This window comes from Anabrus simplex, chromosome 10 (assembly GCF_040414725.1).
Source record: "Anabrus simplex isolate iqAnaSimp1 chromosome 10, ASM4041472v1, whole genome shotgun sequence".
NCBI classification, from domain to species: domain Eukaryota; kingdom Metazoa; phylum Arthropoda; class Insecta; order Orthoptera; family Tettigoniidae; genus Anabrus; species Anabrus simplex.
In genome coordinates this window covers 76194501-76217524 of record NC_090274.1, presented here as the reverse complement: position 1 = coordinate 76217524, position 23024 = coordinate 76194501, and the positions used below count along the sequence as shown (strand labels likewise).

General features: G+C 40.0%; 1 protein-coding gene across 1 annotated transcript in view; it reads left to right on the top strand.

The window, feature by feature from the left end:
- Window positions 1-23024, top strand: part of LOC136881920 (beta-alanyl-bioamine nonribosomal peptide synthetase ebony-like) — a 319523-nt gene that overhangs the window by 207972 nt on the left and 88527 nt on the right. The window contains exons 7-8 of the mRNA XM_067154366.2: window positions 11979-12175; window positions 19717-19818. Of these exons, the coding sequence (XP_067010467.2) occupies window positions 11979-12175; window positions 19717-19818 (299 nt within the window). The remainder of the gene's footprint in view (window positions 1-11978; window positions 12176-19716; window positions 19819-23024) is intronic.

Genomic DNA, 23024 nt, shown 5'->3' with positions numbered 1-23024 from the left:
TATTACTTAACAGTTCGATATTGTTACTGTTTTCTGTACCTGTCTCCTTGACTTGCTCGGTCTGAGTATGAAGATTGCTCCGATCCAACTCCATTTCACCTTCAATTTCAACACACTCTTCATTTGACTTAGTTTCTAACTTACAGTAGATGTTTGATTATTTATTTCTAATATCCTAGTATCTATATTACTAATAGTCACATTAAAATTTCTTTATAACTGCCAATTAATTCTTCCATCTATATATTCCTATTTTCGATACTACTATTAATCATTCCTTAAATCTCTTTATTATTATTATTTTCACTACTAGTATCAATCTTTTTCTCCCACTTTTCGAAACTACTATTCATTATTTCCTCGAACTCGTCCATTTTGGCCATCAGCAAATTAAACTGCTGTAAAGTCATTATCCCTGAGACTTCCTTTTGAGTTTCAGAGTGCTTCTCGACTTCTGCACATTCCTGAATTACCTCAGAACCTTCCATCGTTTTCACCTGCTCCCTATTTTCAACTTCACCTTGGATGTTCTAAGATACAACAGTCTCCTCATCACGTGACTTACTATTTCCTTCCTTGTCCATCTTCGGTTCCCTAGTAATGAAACGCGATCTCACATTAATTTCCCTCTTCAAATCCCTTGACATATCCCCCAAATACAAATATATGTCACAAAATTGCACTCCTGACATTTACCGGTAATAATTCCGTTGGCTTAAATGTGCATACTCTTTCCAAAATGAACCTATGATATGCTGTCATTCAGAACAAATTCTGAATTTATTCGTGCACCACGTTGCGACGACAATGTAAAAGTTCCTAAATTCTTCACTGACTTTACAAACATATAAAACTGCATTTAAATTGAAAAAATCTGAAAATTAATATTCATTAAATAAAATACACAATCGTCGGACCTTGTACTCACACTTACATCTTACCTGCATACCTACACATACATTATTTGATGGGTGCCAGCTACCACTCAGAACAGCTATAATAGAACGAGAATTTTGACTTTCTCTAGGGTGTGGGGTAATAAGCTTACTTTTGACAACATACCATATACGTTCTGGGAAAAAGAGATTGGCGTTCTGTTTCCCCATTAAATTTGTGGTTATGTTATTCTATTTTGGAAATGAAACGCTAAATTAATTTGATAGAACAAAATATATTCTTGAAAAAATTTCAATAAAATAGCGAGAACTGCTGCGATTAAAACAGATGAGAATATGAAATTATGACATTGCAACTGAAAGAAACTAGGCATGAATTTGAATTCTTCTTGACCAGACATTTAAAAATTTTACAAAATATATATCCCTCACTGGTTCACTTCACTGTACCTGTGTACTATCATAAGTGAGAAAAAAGTCCGTCTTCCAAATTGTTGAGGTAAGTAGTATAATAGGACAGTTCTGCCGCCTCCTCCTCCTTCCGCGGGAAATTTGAATTTTGGCGGGAAATTTGAATATTGACGGAAATTTGAATTTTGGCGCGAGATTTGAATTTGTAAACAAAGACACGTGCTTTTTGACAGCTGTCATCGACAACAACGCATCGCTAACCTCACTGCTGCCATTTCGACGGGCCTAAACCTCAGTGGTACCAACTTAACCTTACTAGCGCGAGATATGAATTTGTAAACAAATCCACGTGCTTTCTGACAGCCACGTGCTTTTTGACAGACATCAACGCATCGCCAACCTTAGTACTGCCATCTTGACGGGCATAAACCTCAGTGGTACCAACTTAACATAACTAGCGCGAGATTTGAATTGGTAAACAAATCCACGTGCTTTTTCGACAGTTGTCATCCGCCATCTTTAAACCACAGAGCACGGTGCTGCCCTCTTTGTCGCAGTAGCTGCAAATTCGTCACCTGTCATCCGCAGTGCGGCCATCTTAACGGGCCTAAACCTTAGTGCTACCAACTTACCCTCACTAGCGCGAGATTTGAATCGGTAAACAAATCCACGTGCTTTTTTGACAGCTGCCATCCGCCATCTTTAATCCATGGAGCACAGTGCTGCCCTCTTTAGCTACTTACCTTTGAAATGTGGTGGCGGATAATTTGAAAAATGCTTTTTGACAGCAGCCATCTTTAATCCAGAGAGCACCGTGCTGCCCTCTTTGTGGCGGTGGCAAATTTCACGTGCTCTTGTTTGGAAACAAACTCACGTGCTTTTTTCTGATAGCTGCCATCCGCCATCTTGCATCACAAACCTCAGTGCTGCACACTTTAGCTAGATACCTTTGAAATGTGGTGGCGGCAATTTGAAAAATTCTATGTGCTCTTGTTTGGAAACAAAGCCACGTGCTTTTTTAACAGCTGTCGTCCGCCATCTTTAATCAATAGAGCACTGTGCTGCTATCATGCGGGCAATTTCGTCAGCTGTCATCTGCCATCTTTAATCCACAGAGCACCGTGCTGCCCTCTTTATGACATGCAGTAGCGGGCAATTTGAAAAGTTCTGTCAGCTGTCATCCGCCATCTTTAATCAAGAGAGCACCGTGCTGCCATCTTTGGCTAGATACCATTGAAAAGTGGTGGCGGCAAATTGAAAAATTCCACGTGCTCTTGTTTAGTAAACAAACTAACGCGCTCTTTGTCAGCTGTCATCCCCCATCTTACATCGCAAACCTCAGTGCTACACTCTTTAGGTGCATACCTTCGAAAATTGGGGGCGGATAATTTAAAAAGAAAAATTCTACTTCAGCCATTTCTCGACGCTAATTGCACAAGATGGTGTCAATACATGACTCCTTAAAGGTGCTTATGCAAGATGGCCGCTATGCATAGGTTCTTATGAGACTGCCTTGGGATGCTTGCGCAAGATGACGGTAATACAAGGCTCCATATGAGACTCCCTAGGGATGCTTGCGCAAGATGGCGCTTGCTCTTATGAGGCGGCTTAAGGGTCCTTTGCACAAGATGGCTAGAGATGCCCTAAGGATGCTTGCGCAAGATGGCGGACGTAAGATGGCGGCTATACACGACTCCTTATGAGACGCCTTAAGGGTGCTTGCGCAAGATGGCTGCTGCTCTTATGAAGAAAGCTAGCTTAGAGGCTAACGTGTCATGCTAGTTCGATTCATTAAATTTGGGGCTTAATGCAAAATGTTAAATATCTCGAAAACGGTGCATCGTAGAGCAAAACGGACAATATTTTTCTGCCCAATACCTCGGTTCGCAGAATGAGGAACAGGACTAGAATCGGACACTGCACTCTATGCCGTGAACTTTATCATGTGATCGGAACATTGATTGAAGTGTTTAGAACACTGAATAAGTAATCAAGACTAAAATAGAACACTGTACTCGATACAACATGTGTTTAGAACATGTCAGGGGATACCTTTGTCCTAAGAAGATTAGATTACCGCACATTCCTTGTAGAGCTAATAGGCTAAACGGCTAATGGGCAAAAGGGCTAAAGTGCTAATGGGCAAAAGGGTTAAAGGGCTAGGGTGCCTCTCCTCTCTTTTTCCGGGCTTGAGACCGGCTCTACAACTAGAGGCGGAGTTAACACCCTAAGGAAGGGAGAATGTTGGGAAATAATCTATACGAATATAGCTACTCGATCGGCTATATACTACAGATGGATGACTTAGGTGAGGGTAAGAGCTAACTTAATAATACCTACACGACGTAATTCATGCTCTATTTCAAAAATGTCTTCTTTGTACTGTGTGTAACCAGCATCATGATAGCCTCTTAGCAGTTGTAAACGTTTTACGAGTACGTTGGGGTCTTTACAGTATCTTATATCTACATAGGGTAACAGAGGCTTGTTGTGAACTTTGAGTCTATATGCAGACAGTTGATGTGTAGGGACTTGTTTTGATGTAATACGTGCTTCAGCAGTAGCGTTTCTAGCTACAAACTTAACTTGTTTCGATAGCGATGAAGCGTTGAAATTTCCTTTTTCTTTACCTTGCATCTCTTCTTGAGATGTTTGGTCTGCGACAGAACGTGTAGTAGGCTTAGGAAATGAAGTAACATCATCAAGCTGTAATGGCAATGAAACATTAAGATTTTCTTTTTCTTCTACTTTCCCTTTACTACTGTTTTGATCAACATCATTATTCTTATCATAATCATGACCTTGCCTCTCTTTATCTTGAAGTTTGTGCTTAGTAACAGAACTTGTAGCAGGCCTGGACAACAAGGGAGAATTAAAAATCCCTCGCAGAGGTGTACTTTTTAAACAGAAATCAGTGTTCGCTTCAATATGGTTGAGCTCTTTGTATTTTGTTCCCGATGAAGCTACATTACACGCGACTTCATGACGTTGAGCGTTGTATGCGTTCTTGAACTCTCTTCTACAATGTTTGCATTGAGAAATTGTCCTACATGATATCTCATGACGTCTCTTGTGATAGCTTCGGGAAAAAACTTTTCCACACTCTTCGCAAATATACCTAGAAATAGGTTTTTCTATGACGGACTTTTATCTTCTGCTAACAGATTCTTCTTTAAATCTACCTGACGATGCGAATAGCTTAGCGATTAGCAGTAAACTAACACAAAAGCGTATAACCAAGTTAGCAACAGTAAGGTTCAAGCTCATCAAGATGGCAAGAGTAAGGTTAGCAATGTTCTGTTGTTGGATTTTAAATTCCGCACTATAGCATGCATAAGGTGGCAGCCTTGAGGTTTACCGCCGACAAGATGGCAGCAGTGCATTTAGCGACGCTCTATTGTCCTTCAAAGTTAGGTTAGGGTCCGTCAAGACGACAGCTGTCAAAGAAGCACGTGCTTTGTTTACTAAACAAGAGCACGTGGCTGTGACGTCACGGTCACGTGATCAATCCTTAGCTCGACGTCGTTAAGAGCAGCATTAGGATTAGCTATGCTTAAAAGTCTTGGGAACAGAGCAGCAATATGAACAGCCATGTTCCAAAGCGTGTACACATCACTTATCTATTTTACATGCATCGACCCTCGTACTAAACTTCTTCCGCTAGATCGTGCTGTTATCTTAGCATACCCTAAAGTACAAAGAATAGCCATGATTGAAAGCGTGTACGCATTACCTATCGACTTTGCATGCAACAAATATCGTACTGAACTTCTTCCGCTAGGTTGTGCTGCTATCTTAGCATAACTTTTACACATGAACTTAAAGTACAAAGAATAGCCATGTTTCAAAGCGTGTACACATTACTTATTGATTTTGCATTCATCGAATCTCGTACTGAACTTCTTCCGCTAGATTGTGCTGGTATCTTAGCATAACCCATACCCATAAACTTAAAGTACAAAGAATAGCCATGTTTCAAAGCGTGTACACATCTCCTATCGATTTTGCATGCATCGACTCTTGTACTAAATCTTCTTCCGCTAGATTATGCTGCTGTCTTAGCATAACTTATGCGCATGAACTTAAAGTACAAAAAATAGCTATGTATCAAATCGTGTACACATGACCTATCGATTTTCCATTTATCGACTCTCGTACTAAACTTCTTACGCTAGATTGTGCTGCTATCTTCGCCTAACCTATGCGCATGAACTTAAAGTATGAAGAATGGCCATGTTTCAAAGCGTGTACACATCACCTATCGATTTTGCATGCATCAAATATCGTACTAAACTTATTGCGCTAGTTTGTGGTGCTATCTTAGCTTAACCTGTACGCATGAGCTTAAAGTACAAAGAATAGTCATGTTTCAAAGCGTGTACACATCAACTATCAATGATGCATGCATCGACTCTCGTATTAAACTTCTTCAGCTAGATTGTGATGCTATCTTAGCATAACTAAGACGCATGAACTTAAAGTACAAAGAATAGCTATGTTTCAAAGCGTGTACACATCACCTATCGATTTTGCATTCATCGACTCTCGTACTAAACTTCTTACGCTAGACTGTGCTGCTATCTAAGCCTAACCTATACGCATGAACTTAAAGTACGAAGAATAACCATGTTTTAAAGCGTGTATACATCACCTATCGATTTTGCATGCATCAAATATCGTACTAAACTTCTTGTGCTAGATTGTGCTGCTATCTTAGCATAACCTGTTCGCATGAACTTAAAGTACGAAGAATAGCCTTGTTTCAAAGCGTGTACACATTACCTAATGATTTTGCATGAAACGACTATCATACTCAACTTTTTCCACTAGATTGTGCTAAAATCTTGTAAGCGCGCTGCTCTCTTAGCATAACCTATCGATTGTACATGCATCGACTATCGTACTAGGCTTCTTCCGCTAGAGCATATAGCAATCACTTTTGTGTATCCCTAACCCATGTGCACGAACTTAAAGCACAAAGAAGAGCTATGTTCCAAAGCGTGTTCACATCACCTATCGATAATGTATGTATCGAATATCGTACTAAACTTCTCCTGCTAGAGCGTACGACTATCGCTTGTGTGTGCACGAATATAAAGCACAAAGAATAGCAATGTATAAAAATCTTGTAAGCATAGCAGCAGCATTAAGTATAGCCATGTTTAAATGCGTGTACACATCATGTATCCATGATGCACGCAGTACTAAACTTATTCCACTAGAGTGTACAAAGTTCGCATGTGTATGTGCTACTATCTTAGCATAGCCTATGTGCATGAACTTAAAGTACAAAGATAACGATGTTTAAAAATCTTGTGAACATGGCAGCGGTAAGAATAGCATGGTTTAAATGCGTTTACACACCACCTTTTGATAATGCATGCATCTTCTACTAGAGCATGTGACCATCGCTTGTATCTGCTGCTATCTTAACATAACCTATGTACATGAACTTAAAGTATAAAGAATAGTTATGTGTAAAAATCTTGTGAACATAGCAGAATGTTAACTACGTAGGTGTAGACATTGAACTTTGCATGCTGAGGCAGCATACCATGTGACCGTGACGTCACAGCCACGTGCTCTTGTTTAGTAAACAAAGCCACGTGCTTTTTTGAAAGCTGTCGTCTTGACGGACCCTAACTTCACTTTGAAGGACAATAGAGCGTCGCTAACCTCACTGCTGCCGTCTTGACGGCGGTAAACCTCAAGGCTGCCACCTTATGCATGTTATAGTGCGGAATTTAAAATCCAACAACGGAACATTGCTAACCTTACTCTTGCCATCTTGATGAGCTTAAACCTTACTGTTGCTACCTTGGTTATAAGTTTTTGTGTTAGTTTATTGTTAATCGCTAAGCTGTTCGCATCGTCAAGTAGACTTATATAGAAGAATCTGTCAGCAGAAGATAAAAGTCCGTCATAGAAAAACTTATTTCTAGGTATATTTGCGAAGAGTGTGGAAAAGCATTTTCCCAAAGCTATCACAAGAGACGTCATGAGATATCATGTAAGACAATTTTTCAATGCAAACATTGTAGAAGAGAGTTCAAGAACGCATACAACGCTCAACGTCATGAAGCCGCGTGTAATGTAGCTTCATCGGGAACAAAATACAAAGAGCTCAACCATATTTAAGCGAATACTGATTTATGTTTAAAAAGTACACCTCTGCGAGAGATTTTTAATTCTCCCTTGTTGTCCAGGCCTGCTACAAGTTCTGTTACTAAGCACAAACTTCAAGATAAAAAGAGGGAAGATCATGATTATGATAAGGATAATGATGTTGATCAAAACAGTAGTAAAGGGAAAGTAGAAGAAGAAGAAAATCTTAATGTTTCATTGCCATTACAGCTTGATGATGTTACTTCATTTCCTAAGCCTACTACACGTTCTGTCGCAGTGCAAATATCTCAAGAAGAGATGCAAGGTAAAGAAGAAGGAAATTTCAACGCTTCATCGCTATCGAAACAAGTTTAGTTTGTAGCTAGAAACGCTACTGCTGAAGCACGTATTACATCAAAACAAGTCCCTACACATCAACTGTCTGCATATAGACTCAAAGTTCACAACAAGCCTATGTTACCCTATGTAGATATAAGATACTGTGAAGACACTAACATACTCGTTAAACGTATACAACTTCTAAGAGCCTATCATGATGCTGGTTACACACAGTACAAAGAAGATATTTTTGAAATAGAGCATGAATTAGGTCGTGTAGGTATTATTAAGTAAGCGTTTACCTCACCTAAATCATCCATCTGTAGTATATAGCCGATCGAGTAGCTATATTCGTATAGATTATTTCCCAACATTCTCCCTTCCTTAGGGTGTTAACTCCGCCTCTAGTTGTAGAGCCGGTCTCAAGCCCGGATAAAGAGAGGAGAGGCACCCTAGCCCTTTAGACCTTTCGCCCATTAGCACTTTCGCCCTTTTGCCCTTTTGCCCATTAGCCTTTTAGCCTATTAACCCTACAAGGAATGTGCGGTAATCTAATCTTCTTAGAACAAAGGTATCACCTGACATGTTATAAACACATGTTGTATCGAGTACAGTGTTCTATTTTAGTCTTGATTTCTTATTTAGTGTTCTAAACACTTCAATCAACGGTCCGATCACATGATAAAGTTCACGGCATAGAGTGCAGTGTTCGATTCTGGCCTTGTTACGTTTCTTTTGTGATTTGCAAGTCTAAACATGCTTATGACGTCATCACTGCAGCACGTGCTTACTCTAGCTATTCCGATGCTGGTTTAAACTTGTTCGATAGAGCTGTGTCTTGACATAAGAGGTGGCCTTAACAGCTTATGTATAGCCGCAATTGTCTAAGGATAGCTGCTGTGAAGAAAAGCACGTCGAATTTTTCAAATTGCCCGCCACCACATTTCAAAGGTATGAGGTTTAGTGCTGTAAAAATACCTGTAGGATGCAAAGCTAGCTTCCTTCATCAGAGCAGCCACCATCTTGTGTGAGCACCTCTAGGCCGTATCATAAGGAGCTGTGTATAGTCATCGTCTTGTCACTGCTACATCCCGCAAGCACCCCTGGGGCGTCTCATAAGAGAAGCAGCCATCTTGTGCAAGCGCTCTTAAGCTGTCTCATAAGAAGCTATGTATATCCGCCATCTTGTAGAAATAGATAGCTGCCAATGCCAAAGGGCCTAAGTAGGAATCGAACCGTCGATCTCATCATTAGACTATGTTTTTCTTATGTTATTATGTTCCTGATACTGCAAAGCTAGGTATTAGGTGGAAAAAGTTTGTCCGTTTTGCTCTACGATGCACCGTTTTCGGGATATTTAACATTTTGCATTTAAGCCCCAAATTTAATGAATCGAACCTGCACGGCACGTTATACTCTCTACCATAGCTAGACTTGATCATGTTGCGAAGACTTGCTTCATTACAAGCTGAAACAGAGCTAATGCCAAAGAGCCTAAGTTGGACCCGAACCGTTGATCTCATCATTAGACTATGTTTTTCTTATGCTATCATGTTCCTCATTCTGCGAACCGAGGTATACGGCAGAAAAATTTTGTCCGTCTTGCTCTACGATGCACCGTTTTCGAGATATTTAACATTTTGCATGTAAGCCCCAAATTTAATGAACTGAACTAGCATGACACGTTAGCCTCTAAGCTAGCTTTCTTTATAAGAGCAGCAGCCATCTTGCGCAAGCACCCTTAAGGCCTCTAATAAGGAGTCGTTTATAGCCGCCATCTTGCGTCCGCCATCTTGCACAAGCATCCTTAGGGCATCTCTAGCCATCTTGTGCAAAGGACCCTTAAGCCGCCTCATAAGAGCAACCGCCATCTTGCGCAAGCATCCCTAGGGCGTCTCATAAGGAGCCTTGTATTACCGTCATCTTGCGCAAGCATCCCAAGGCCGTCTCATAAGAACCTATGTATAGCGGCCATCTTGCATAAGCACCTTTAAGGAGTCATGTATAGCCACCACCTTGTGCAATTAGCGTCGAGAGATGGCTGATGTAGAATTTTTCTTTTTAAATTAACCGCCACCATATTTCAAATGTATGTACCTAAAGAGTGTAGCACTGAGGTTTGCGATGTAAGATGGGGGATGACTGCTGACAAAGAGCGCGTGAGTTTGTTTACTAAACAAGAGCACGTGGAATTTTTCAATTTGCCGCCATCACATTTCAAAGGTATCTAGCTAAAAATGGCAGCACGGTTTTCTATTGATTAAAGATGGCGGATGATAGCTAACAGAACTTTTCAAATTGCCCGCTACTACATGTCATAAAGAGGGCAGCACGGTGCTCTGTGGATTAAAGATGGCGGATGACAGCTGACGAAATTGCCTGCATGATAGCAGCACAGTGCTCTATTGATTAAAGATGGCGGATGACAGCTGTCAAGGAAGCACGTGGCTTTGTTTCCAAACAAGAGCACATAGAACTTTTCAAATTGCCGCCACCACATTTCAAAGGTATCTAGCTAAAGAGTGCAGCATTGAGGTTTGTGATGCAAGATGGCGGATGGCAGCTATCAGAAAAAAAGCACGTGAGTTTGTTTCCAAACAAGAGCACGTGGAATTTGCCACTGCCACACAGAGGGCAGCACGTTGCTCTCTTGATTAAAGATGGCTGCTGTCACGTGTAATTGCCTGCCACCACATTTCAAAGGTATCTAGCTAAAGAGGGCAGCATGGTGCTCTCTGGATTAAAGATGGCTGCTGTCAAAAAGCATTTTTCAAATTATCTGCTACCACATTTCAAAGGTAAGTAGCTAAAGAGGGCAGCACTGTGCTCTATGGAATAAAGATGGCGGATGGCAGCTGTCAAAAAAGCACGTGGATTTGTTTACCGATTCAAATCTCGCGCTAGTGAGGTTAAGTAAGTAGCACTAAGGTTTAGGCCTGTTAAGATGGCAGCAGTGCGGATGACAGGTGACGAATTTGCAGCTACTGCGATAAAGAGGGCAGCACGGTGCTCTGTAGTTTAAAGATGGCGGATGAGAGCTGTCAAAAAAGCACGTGTATTTGTTTACAAAATCAAATCTTGCGCTAGTGAGGTTAAGTTGGTAGCACTGAGGTTTAGGCCCGTTAAGATGGCAGCTCTGAGGTTTGCGATACGTTGTTGTCTGTCAAAAAGCACGTGGTTGTCAAAAAACACGTGGAATTGTTTACAAATTCAAATCTCGCGCTTGTGAGTTTAAGTTGGTACCACTGAGGTTTAGGCCCGTCAAGATGGCAGCAGTGTGGTTAGCGTTGCGTTGTTGTCGATGACAGCTGTCAGAAAGCACGTGGCTTTGTTTACAAATTCAAATCTCGCGCCAAAATTCAAATCTCCCGCCAAAATTCAAATTTCCCACCAAAATTCAAATTTCCCGCGGAAGGAGGATTAGGCGGCAGAACTGTCCTATTATACTACTGTGGTATATATAAGAAATATAATACGCCATCTTAATAACGCTCAAAGCTTATTGTGACGTGCTTATCGGCGAATTTTTTGTATATCACACTTGCAATACGACGGCGATAAGAATAGCCGGGATTTTACCACCTAAACAAGGCCACCTCGAAAGAAATTATCCTGTTCTCTTTAGGAACATTAATTAAACTGTTAATCGTTAACACACCTGGTTGGTAAAAATTTATAGAGACTCCGATTCCCGTGTTCGGCTCCATGGCTAATGGCCACCGGGTCCCGAGTTCGATTCTCGGCACTGAAATCCATACGCCATTTCATTTTCAGTATTTTATTCTCGTCAAGTTTTACCGCGATTATTAAATATTTTTAAATTATTTCTTGGTGTATTACACCCTATATTATTGCCACCAGTCGCAACCGAGAGTCAGCCTAGACTCCTCCTGCAGTCGTGCGACAAGAAATGATTTCCCTGATAAATCTAATTAAAAGACAGGGAGATAAGAATTAGCAAACGATGCTGAAATTTTGTCAAAAAAATCACGTATTGTATTCCCTACCTTACTACTGCGGGTAATAAAATTACGATTTAGAAGAAAAGTATTTATTCTTCCCTGTAAGTTATGATTTCTGAAGGTCTAACGCGGACCATCGGGGTATAAGGCTATGCTAAAGGACGCTTTTTGCATCTGGAACTGACATAACGCTGAAGTTAAAAATTGTAATGTCCTTAAAGTGTAATTAGTGAAGGAAGACTGTAATTCGTTTATTTATTTTCAGACTACTCCCGACTTTACCGCACTGGAGATTACGCTCGTCTTGAAAACGGAAATCTGTTGTATGAGGGTCGGACAGACTCCCAAGTGAAGGTTCGGGGACACAGAGTAGACCTGTCGGAAGTAGAACGGGCTGTGGTGGCAGTTCCTGGGATCAACAGTGCGGTGGTGTTGTGCTACAGACCGGGTGAGATGAACCAGGTGAGGAACACTTATTTAGATCGGAGGTTATAAGATACGAAATGGAAATACTCCAAAAAATAAATTATATCTGTCTTGGCCTCACCTATCATAGTTATATTAATATCCTGGCATCCTCTGTTGTAGTCATATTCAAATCTTGCTCTCCTCTGTCAGAATTACAATCATATCTTGGCCTTTTCTAACATCAATCAATCACTACTAATCTGCATTTAGGAGAGTTACCCAGGTGGCAGATTCCCTCTCTCTTGTTTTCCTAGCCACTTCTCAAATGATTGCAAAGAAATTGGAAATTTATTGAACGTCTCCCTTGGTAAGTTATTTCAAACCCTAACTCCCCTTCCTATAAACGAATATTTGTTCCAATTTGTCCTCTTGAATTCCAAATTTATCTTCATATTGTGATCTTTCCTACTTTTAAAGACACCACTCAAACTTATTCGTCTACTAATGTCACTGCACGCCATCTCTCCACCGGCAGCTCGGATCATACCGCTTAGACGACCATCTCGTTTCCTTTCTCCCAAGTCTTCCCGGCCCAAACTTTAGAACATTTTTGTAAGGCTACTCTTTTGTCGGAAATCGCCCAGAACAAATCGAGCTGCTTTTCTTTATTTTCTTCCAGTTCTCGAATCAAGTAATCCTGGTCAGGATCCCATAAACTGCAACCACACTTTAGTTGGGGTTCTTACCAGAGACTTATATGCCCTCTCCTTTACATCCTTACTACAACCCCTAAATACCCTTATAACTATGGGCAGAAATCTGTAACCTATATTTACAATCCCAAATATGTGATTATCCCAATGAAGATCTCTCCTTGTATTAACACCTAGGACCTTTCATCCCATCAACACAGTAATTAAAACTGAGAGGACTTTTCCTATTTGTGAAACTCACAACCTGACTTTTAACCCCATTTATCATCATACCATTGCGTACTGTCCATCTCACAACATTACTGAAGTCATTTTGCAGTTGCTCACAATCTTGTAACATATTTATTACTCTATACAGAAAAACATCATCCGCGAAAAGCCACATCTCTAAATCCAATTCTTTACTCATATCATTTGTACATACAGTATATACTGTATATACAGGCCATGGAAGCCCTGCAAGTGGTAGGAAGTAAAGGCTTCCACCTATGTTAACCTCGCCACTTGATGGGCTAGAGTGGTTAGCTCTACGCCCGGCTGCCTTTGCCCCCAGGAATTAACCATGTACTCAGTTTTGGTGTAGGATGAGTGAACCTCAGGGCCATATGCACCTCCGGAAGTGGAAATCTCATTTCTTAAATTTTACGACTTTCTGACGGGGATTCGAACCCACGTCCTTACGGGCGAACCGAGTACTCCTTTACTGCTTCGGCCAGGCAGGCCCTATATATACAGTATAAGAAAACATAAAGGTCCAATAATACTGCCGTGAGGAATTCCTCTCTTAATTATTACAGGTTCAGGTAAAGCTTCGCCAACTCTAATTCTCTGAGAGCTATTTTCTAGAAATGTAACCACCCATTGAGCCACTCTTTTGTCAAGTCCTATTGCACTCATTTTTGCTAGTAGTCTCCCATGATCAACCCTATCAATTCCTTAGAAAGGTCAATCGCGATACAGTCCATTTCATCTCCTGAATCCAAGATATCTGCTATAACTTGCTGGAAACCTACAAGTTGAAATTCAGTGGAATAACCTTTCCTAAACCTGAACTGCCTTCTATCGAACCAGAAATTAATTTCGCAAACATGTGTTATATAATCAGAAATAATGCATTCCCAAAGCCTCCATGCAATGCATGTCAAACTGACTGGCTTCAGCTTTATGTCTGTCACCCTTTCCTTTATATACAGGGGTTACTATAGCAACTCTCCATTCATTTGGTAAAGTTCCTTCATGCAAACAATAATCAAGTAACTGTTACAGATATGGTACTATATCCTAACCCATTGTCCTTAGTATATCCCTAAGAATCTTATCAATTCCAGCCGCTTTTCTAGTTTTCAAAATTTGTATCTTATTGTAAATGTCGTTGTTATCATAGATAAATTTTAATACTTCTTTAGTATTAGTGACCTCCTCTAACTGGACGTTATCTCTGTACCAAAAATATTTACATACTGCTGACTAAATACTTCTGCCTTTTGAAGATCTTCGCATACACAATCCCCGTGTTCATTATTGATTCCTGGAATGTCCTTCTTAGAACCTGTTTCTGCCTTAAAGTACCTATATATAATCTTCCATTTTTCACTTAACTTTGTATGACTGCGAATTATGCTTGCCATCATGTTATCCTTAGGTGACTTCTTTGCTAGATTCACTTTCCTAATAAGTTCCCTCAATTTTTCCTTAATTCCACAGCCATTTCTAACTCTATTTCTTTCCAATCTGCACCTCATTATTAGTCTTTTTACTTCCTTGTTATAACATCGTGAGTACCATTCCTTACCAACTTTGAAGGCACAAACCTGTCTTCACATTACTCAACAATTGCTTTAAACCCATCCCAGTGTCCGTTCACTTTTTTTATTTACCGTTTTTCATCGAACATAGTTTATTTTAAAAGCTCCCTCATGACTCTTTCATCAGCCAAATGGTACTGCCTAATAGTCCTACTTTAAAGACCTTCTTTTCTATCCCATTTATTCTTAACCACCACAAAAACAGTTTCGTGATCGCTAATAGTGTCTACTACTACAGCTCATCTGGTTTTATTAGCATGGCGTCCAGAATATTCTTCTCTCTAGCTGGTCCCATCACTTTGAGTCAGCTGTTCTTCCCATATTAACTTACGAATATTTACCATTTGTTGCTCATGCTTCATGTCTTTCGCATTACCTTCCCAATTGACATTTGGTAAATTGACATCTCCCGCTACAATCACATTCCTTTCCACACCGTTTCCCGCATACCTGATTATCCTATCAAATAATTCTGAATCAGCGTCAGCACTACCCTTTCCCGATCTGTACATTCCAAAGGCATCAAGTTGCCTATTATCTTTAGAAATGAGGCTTGCACCTAAAATTTCACGTTTCTCATCTTTAACTTTTTAGCAGCTTACAATTTTTTCTTTCTCCAGAATGAATACGCCCCCTCCTATCATTCATATCCTATCTCTACGATACACACTCAATTTCCGTGGGAAAATTTCTGCATCCATATTATTATTTCTCAGCCATGATTCAACTTCTATTACAATATCTGGTAATTGTATGTCTATTAAATTACTTACTGTAATTCTATTCCTTTCTTTACAATACTTCTACAGTTCAACACCAACAATTTTATGTCATCCCTACTTGATTTCCAGTTCCCTGATCCCTTATCACCGCTCCCTAGACCACCCCGTTTCCCTGAATGTACCTCCGTATTACCCTTCCATACAAATTTCCTAACTTATACGTACCATTGCGGTTTAAGTGAAGGTCCTATCTCCTACCCACCCATTAGGATCTAGAAGTCTCACTCCCAGTTTTCCACACGCCCACTCCATAGTCTCATTTAAATCTCCAATCACCTTCCATTAGTGTCCCTCCTACACAGTATTCAACTGATAACAATCTCCGCATCCGTAAATTTCACCCGCGCTGCATTTACCAGTTCCCACACATCCGCAACTATGTTGGTACTTATACCTGCTTACATTACTGCGTTGGTACCAATGTCAAACACTACCATCTTTTCCTTTCTCTCCTCCCTCTCTTCTACTTTCTTCAACATCTGCCTCAATCTAATTCCTGGATAGCACTCTACCCTGGTTCCCTTTCCCCACATATCTAACAATGGAATCCCCCATGACCAGAGCCTCAACCCTACCCACCTCATTTGATCCTCTCCCCTCCTGGTCAGCCCTATCTTTCCTGAGAGGTGCAAAAGCTACTTCCTCCTCCCTTTTCTCGCTTCCATGACCCTGTTCCAACTGTCTTTTCCTATCCTCTACTCTAAATTTTCCTTTTCTACTCTTTCCCTTTCTCCTAATTCCACAGTTCTCAGCAACAGTTCCCTGTTCCTCATCTTCCCTCGGTTGTTCTAACTGCAGTGACTCGTACGGATTTCTGACAGAGACCTGTCCTGAATTCTGATCCTGAATAGAGCTCTTAGCCTGTAATCTCATTCCCCTTAAAACATTAGACCACCTGTCTTCTACAATTCCCTCTTACCTTCCCATCCCTCTTTTACACTTTCGTATCCCTACATTGTTTGATGGAGGCGTACCTTCCTTCTTGTCTTCTGAGGGAATCCTAATTATTTCCCTCAAACACTCCAACTCCACCCTCATACTCCGTAACGTCTGGCCACACCCACAGTTCCTACACGTACACTCCTTAGCCATTATTTACGAAAAATTGAAAAGAAAAGGAAAACGAAAATAACTTATTCTGTGGAAAAAGAATGAAAGGAAAGGAATACGTCGAGGATAGTACGCAAAGATCACACGAGAATAAGGTAATTAATATATTGCTACACTACAATACTATTTTGTCGTAGTATATTTTTATCCTACAACATCCGAACAAGATAAAAACTGGCGTTAATTACTTAATACCGAAAGGAATACACAAGAATTACACAATTCTCAACTTCAGTTAATCCTATCCTAATTACAACAACAGAATTCTAGTAAGAGGTTTTCTGCAGACATTTCTACTATACTACACAAATACTTTACAATAACACAATAAGCACGCTAATTTCGAATAATATACTACAATACACTACAATAATTTTTAAACTATGTTCAGATGTATCATGATTAAGTGTAAGAAAGGGCCGGGAGCCCTAACTTCGCCACAATAAAGACGCTTTAATAATAATAATAATAATAATAATAATAATAATAATAATAATAATAATAATAATAATAATAATAATAATAATAATTACAATGTGTTATTTTATTACTAAGCACAAACACAAATGAAAATTACAGGTTTAAAATTCGTAAGAACTACTCAAGAGTTATCAACATAGTTAAATGAGTATACAGATTATTATTAGTGCTATCTTGCCGTACTATGCTGTAATAGGTACACACGAATATAGGAGACAAGGTACTGTCTAATATACCGTATCTACACTATGATCTTCAACTGAAATATGGTTATGTTCTTTCTACAGCTGGTGGATTACTATTATTTTCCTTACTACGTGGGACGGAGAATAAATAGGTCCTTAAATGGTGAAAAGTAAGAGATTGTAAACAATAAATTCTCAAAAAGAAAAATGTCCGTCTGCCAAAACTACGCCGGGGACTTGGATTCCAATATTATTGAAATATAGAAATTTGATTAACTTATCAACTTTTACTCGATAAATAAACGAAGGTGCAAAGTAGAAAGTATACCGGGGACTTAGAACTACAAATTATCGGAGTACAGTAATCAGCTGATCCTTGTATTTATTTACTCAAGTATTCAACTGATCTCGTTGGAATGACGCAAACAGTCGTCAACAATCCAAAGACTGTTGAGTAATTCTCCGGTGAAATACCGTGAATTATCTTTAATTTTATTTTTTTAAATAATTAACTTTACAGACCTTCGTGATAGTTTGAACGGATATCTATACGAAATACCGGGCCTATTGTCTGCTCGAATGTGAAAGCTACGGAACTTTTGATAATCTGCCTTTTTAAGTATTACACCAACGGACCTATCGATACAGTATTTCAAAACAATTTTTAAGTTAATATTATTACTTAAATTATTTCCTAAACCTAAATTCGAAACAAAGTACACCTAGGTAGTCCAATTAACCTAGAAAACGTAATCTACCGAACACCAACTAAACTACTTTATATAAACTTCAAATAAATGTAACTACTCCCAATTTCTACCAACAAGCACTAAACACCAATATATAAATAGCACTAAATGGATCACACACACAAAATTAAGCTATTTCAATTGGTTTTAACTACTTTATCACAACATTAATGTAAGAGCACTTTCAACAGCCGACCATTCACAAGCGCATCCAACAATGGACAACCCAAGGTTCTTAAACACTACTAAAGGTTGGGCCCAACGCGAGACGAGCTGCTGTTGGTTAACGACATGACGTCACAGTAGGAACAAAGCAGCCGAGCCCAGAGCGCGCATATCAGTGGGAATCTCATAATACCATCAAACATTACAATCTCTCAGAACTAATTGCAGACCAGACATAAAGATTACTGCTGTTATAAGATTGAAAGAGAGTACAGCATAGTAACTTTTCATTATTTCCATTACGAAAAAGGTGTAAATGTAACGTGACGGCACACTGACCAACGCTTGAAATTTATTAACATTTCCAAGTTCCTCTATTTAGTTTGAGGAAGGTTACGCGCTCTCACATCTGTAAACATAAATATTTAGTGATATGGAATGTTTGTAATATTAAATGTTGACAGCAGAACTTTCGTAATGAAACTACCGTATGTTAACATACTGTACGATATATTGACTCACTTCCGCAGGTATCGAGTTTAAAGCTTAAAACATTATAACAGCAGCAGAGTTAAGTTCATATTCGAAACCATGCATAGATATTCCTACTTTTTAAAGTGAAGGAATAAGAAAGAACAGGACAAACAATTAGAACACAGTCCTACCTGTAAGATCAGATGTCAGGAAGTGGTTGCTTTTGAAGATGAAATCTACTGTCGTGCCTTTCGCTAATGAGCTGCTATGGATTTTTTACTTCTTCCCCGAATGTTCATTTGTCGTATGCGTATAAATGTTCTCGTTCTAACATACATTTTTAATATTTCTGGCGGTACAGTGGAGAATTTACTGCTAATTATTTGACACACTTTGCGTATAATATTAGGTATGCGTAACAGTTCAGCACGTCCGTGAGTGTCGTGAAATTTAACACAAGTTCTTTTATTTGGTTTACCATTCTTTCGATAAAACGAGTAGACCTCCCCGGGATAACACTTCTATCCATCCCACTGGGGCTGTACCACAAGAAATGGAAAGCATTTCCCCAGTGGGACTTCCCATTGAGCTGTCATATTTTCTTCCACGGAAGGCGATGTAGCCGGCGAGGTACCGAAATCCCTCTGCTGAACAATCAGGTGTCGCTGTAGACTGCGGTGAATCATTAACGGCACAGTTTTCTATCGCAATGATACTATGAACATAGAAATTTCACTCCAGCTACTATTACGCTGTTCACGCAACTAGCGAAAAGAAAATAAGTGCACCTCACTGCACGAAACACAGCAACTTAACAGAGATTTCACAGAAACGAACTACGAACTACGACACACACACTACGCAAAATACAGCAGGCCACTATATAAACCAACAGCAATATACGGAAAGAAATTACGTATAGATATTACGTGGAAATCCTTTATTTAGAAGACAGACAGCGACAAACAACGAAATAAGATACCTGGTCCTGTGATGAAGTCACGAGCAGGACGAGGGAAACTAACATCTACCGTAACCAATCTGGGCCACCCGTGTGGGCAACCCATAGTTATTTTCATACCTTGATATCAGCTAATCACTTTACTTATGATATCATTTCTGTTCCTTGCAGACTCTGTTGGCCTTCGTGACGACGAAGCCTGAATCTTCAGTGTCAGCCACTCACGTGGAAAGTGCATTGCGTAAGAGTCTGGCCTCCTACATGCTGCCACAGGTAAGAATGGTAGAGCAGGTTTGTTTGTCCCTGACCATCACAAACGTGTGGACGGTGTCACAGTGCCAATGATCTCGTTCCTGCGTAATACTGAACGGAATGCACAGTTATATAATATATTAACCTTGCTTAACTGTCACGGAGTTAAGTGTTAGGACACTCAATAATCAATTTAAAGAGCCAAACAAAACCATCTCTCTAGGAAGCCATAGCAGAGTGGAAGGTGTTTCCACTATCACCTATAATAATGGCCTAGTGTAAGCTTTTGTACTAGTTGACGGCGTATAGGTGACTTGTATTGGGGCTGTACCTAAGATGATTTGTAATGGTGAAGACGACACACACACCCACGGACATCCAGCCTCCGAGCCATTGAAATTAACCATTGAAGGTTAAAATACCCGAGCCGGGTGGGAATTGAACCCGGGACCGGCTGTGCCAAAAGCCAGCATGGTAACCATTTAGCCATGGAGGCCGACATTATCCCACTGAATGTCATACAATGGCTAGATCTGAACCTACCCACTTTTGCCGCCGGGAATTAACCGGGTACTCATTTTTGGTGTAGGCTGCATGAACCACAGGGCCATGTGCGATTCCAAAATTGGAACTATCGTTTCTAAATATCTGGACTAACTGAAAGAGTCCTTCCAAGTGAAGTAAGCTGAAACAGTCCTTAAATGTTTAATTACGATTTATATCTATATAAAAAAGTATAATTTCGGTTGATTAAATTTGCATGTTTCGAGATACCCAGCAAACTATTGTGAATATCCAACTATTAATATGAATTTTTTTTGACTACATTGGAGGTAAAAGTAATGAAAATGTGTGAGTTGACTGTGCGGTTAGGGGCGCGCACCTGTGAGCTTGCATTCGAGAGATAGTGGGTTCGAACCCCACTGTCGGCAGTCCTGAAAATGGTTTTCCATGGTTTCCCATTCTCACACAAGACAAATGCTGAGGCTATACCTTAATTAAGGGCACGGCCGTTTCCTTCCCACTTCTACCCTTTCCTCTCCCATCGTCAGCATAATATCTATCTTGGTCGGCGCGACCTAACAACTTGCAAAAAAAAAAAAAAAATTAAAATATTATGCAGAAAGTAGGTGACATACAGAAGCATTACTCTCTTCAAAATAATTGAGATGGACAGGATCGACAAAATCCGAAAAGTAGACAGAAGCATAGCTGGAAAATGTATAAATAAATAAAAAAGTGGACTTTGCTGGATAGTGGCAAATGAAATGGTGTACAGAGAACTGTACCCCGTCACAAGTACTGTACGTGAGAAGAGAAACTTTCTTTTTAGCATTTATGACGACACCAGAAACAAGATTACCAAGAGAGAAACTCTGGAATCTGAAGCAAGAAGTAGGATGAATTAAAGGAACAGAGAGGATTTGGAAGAACTAGAAATAACTCAGGACGATTTGCAAAACTAAAAATAAATTTAAAAGAAACAGATAAACTTAAAAAAGAAGATTTAAACTAAAAACAGACAACCAGCATACAATGCAAAGGGTATTTACAGATGAGAAATGACAGAAAAGATCAGAACGAACGCCGCCATAAACACACTGATGAGAGCTAGACGCGTGTAAGTGGACTGCGCAACACACACAGCCAAGACGGAAGGATAATCATTCACGTATCCGGCAAGAAATTCCAAGTGAACTCACTCGCGGAATTACAATCACTAATCAGGCAATATGGTGAAAGCAACATATGAACAATGTGCATTCTGTGTAGTTTATTTATTTTTAATTTAGTGCATAGTTATGAATGTGTGTGTGTGTGTTTGTGTTTGTGTGAATCAGCTGGCCACTGTATGTACGAGGAAATCAAGGTAAGCCGCATGTTTTACATTGCGTTAGCATGCTTGAGTTGACAAGTGCTATTGAAAGTTCCCCTCCTTGCTCCCTCCCTCACCCCTCAACATTCCTCTGTAGGACAGACCCCCAACACTCTCCCTCCACAGCCCTTTCACCGGAACATACGTCTGGAAGGACACGAACTGCCTGCCACTGACCATTCCTCAACACTTTCTACTTCCTATTCTACACATACCATTTTAGAGAAGGAACTAATGTCATTTAATCGCGCCCTGTTGTGTGCGTATGTCAACAGCCAATCCATCGTTGCTCACCTCGACGAACTGAAGATGATATTTGAAGACAGTCCAATTCATATCGCTGCTGTAAGCGAGAGTTGGCTCCGTAGTTCGATTCCCGCAAGCATGGTTGACATATCGGGCTATGATATTCACAGGCATGATCGGACGAACAGACGAGGCGGTGGGGTCGCCCTATATTGTAAATCAATGCTGAAGAGTAAAGTTGTTCACACGTCTACTCCTCCTGTAAAAACGGCTCCTGAATTTATGTTTGTAGAGGTGCTTGTCAATTCTGTAAAAGTACTTGTAGGTGTAGTATACAGGCCTCCTGACGCAGTGCGAGACTTCCATGACTTAGAAGACAGCTTACTGAGACTGCTACCATCACACGAGCACGTGATACTTTTTGGAGACTTCAACACCAATTTATTAACTCTGAACAACGACGCCTCATGACTACAAAATATTTTTAAATCCTGTGACATGAAATATTACCCCTTAAACCCACCCACCGCGTCCATACGTCCACTATTTCCGCTGATACATTCATAGACCTAGTAATAACAAATAACCTTCAAAAAATTCTTCACCACGGTCAAGTATCTGTTCCTGACATATCTATACATGACCTCATATACTTAGCATACTCTCTTCGCGTGCCGAAGTACCGACCGAAATATGTAACGTTTAGAGACTTTAAAAGGATGAATTTAATACAACTGAGACAAGATGCACAACTCTGCCCCTGGTATGACATAATGACGTCGAGTGACATTGACGAGAAGGTGGAAATATTTAATTCCCATTTACATGAATTGTGTAACAAACATGCACCAAAGCGTTCTGTGAGAGTAACACGTCCACCCTGCCCTTGGCTGACTGCTGATGTTAAGACTATGATGAAAGAACGAGACGCACTACACCGACGCTATAAGCAGACTCAACTAGCTGACGTACATGAGCAGTACCGTGTTCTTCGAAACCGAATTAAGCTTGTAATTCGTAATAAGAAATTTAATTACTTCCAGAATTTAAACAAAAACATTAACACTGGTTCCACATGGCGACAACTTCGGTCACTGGGTATTGG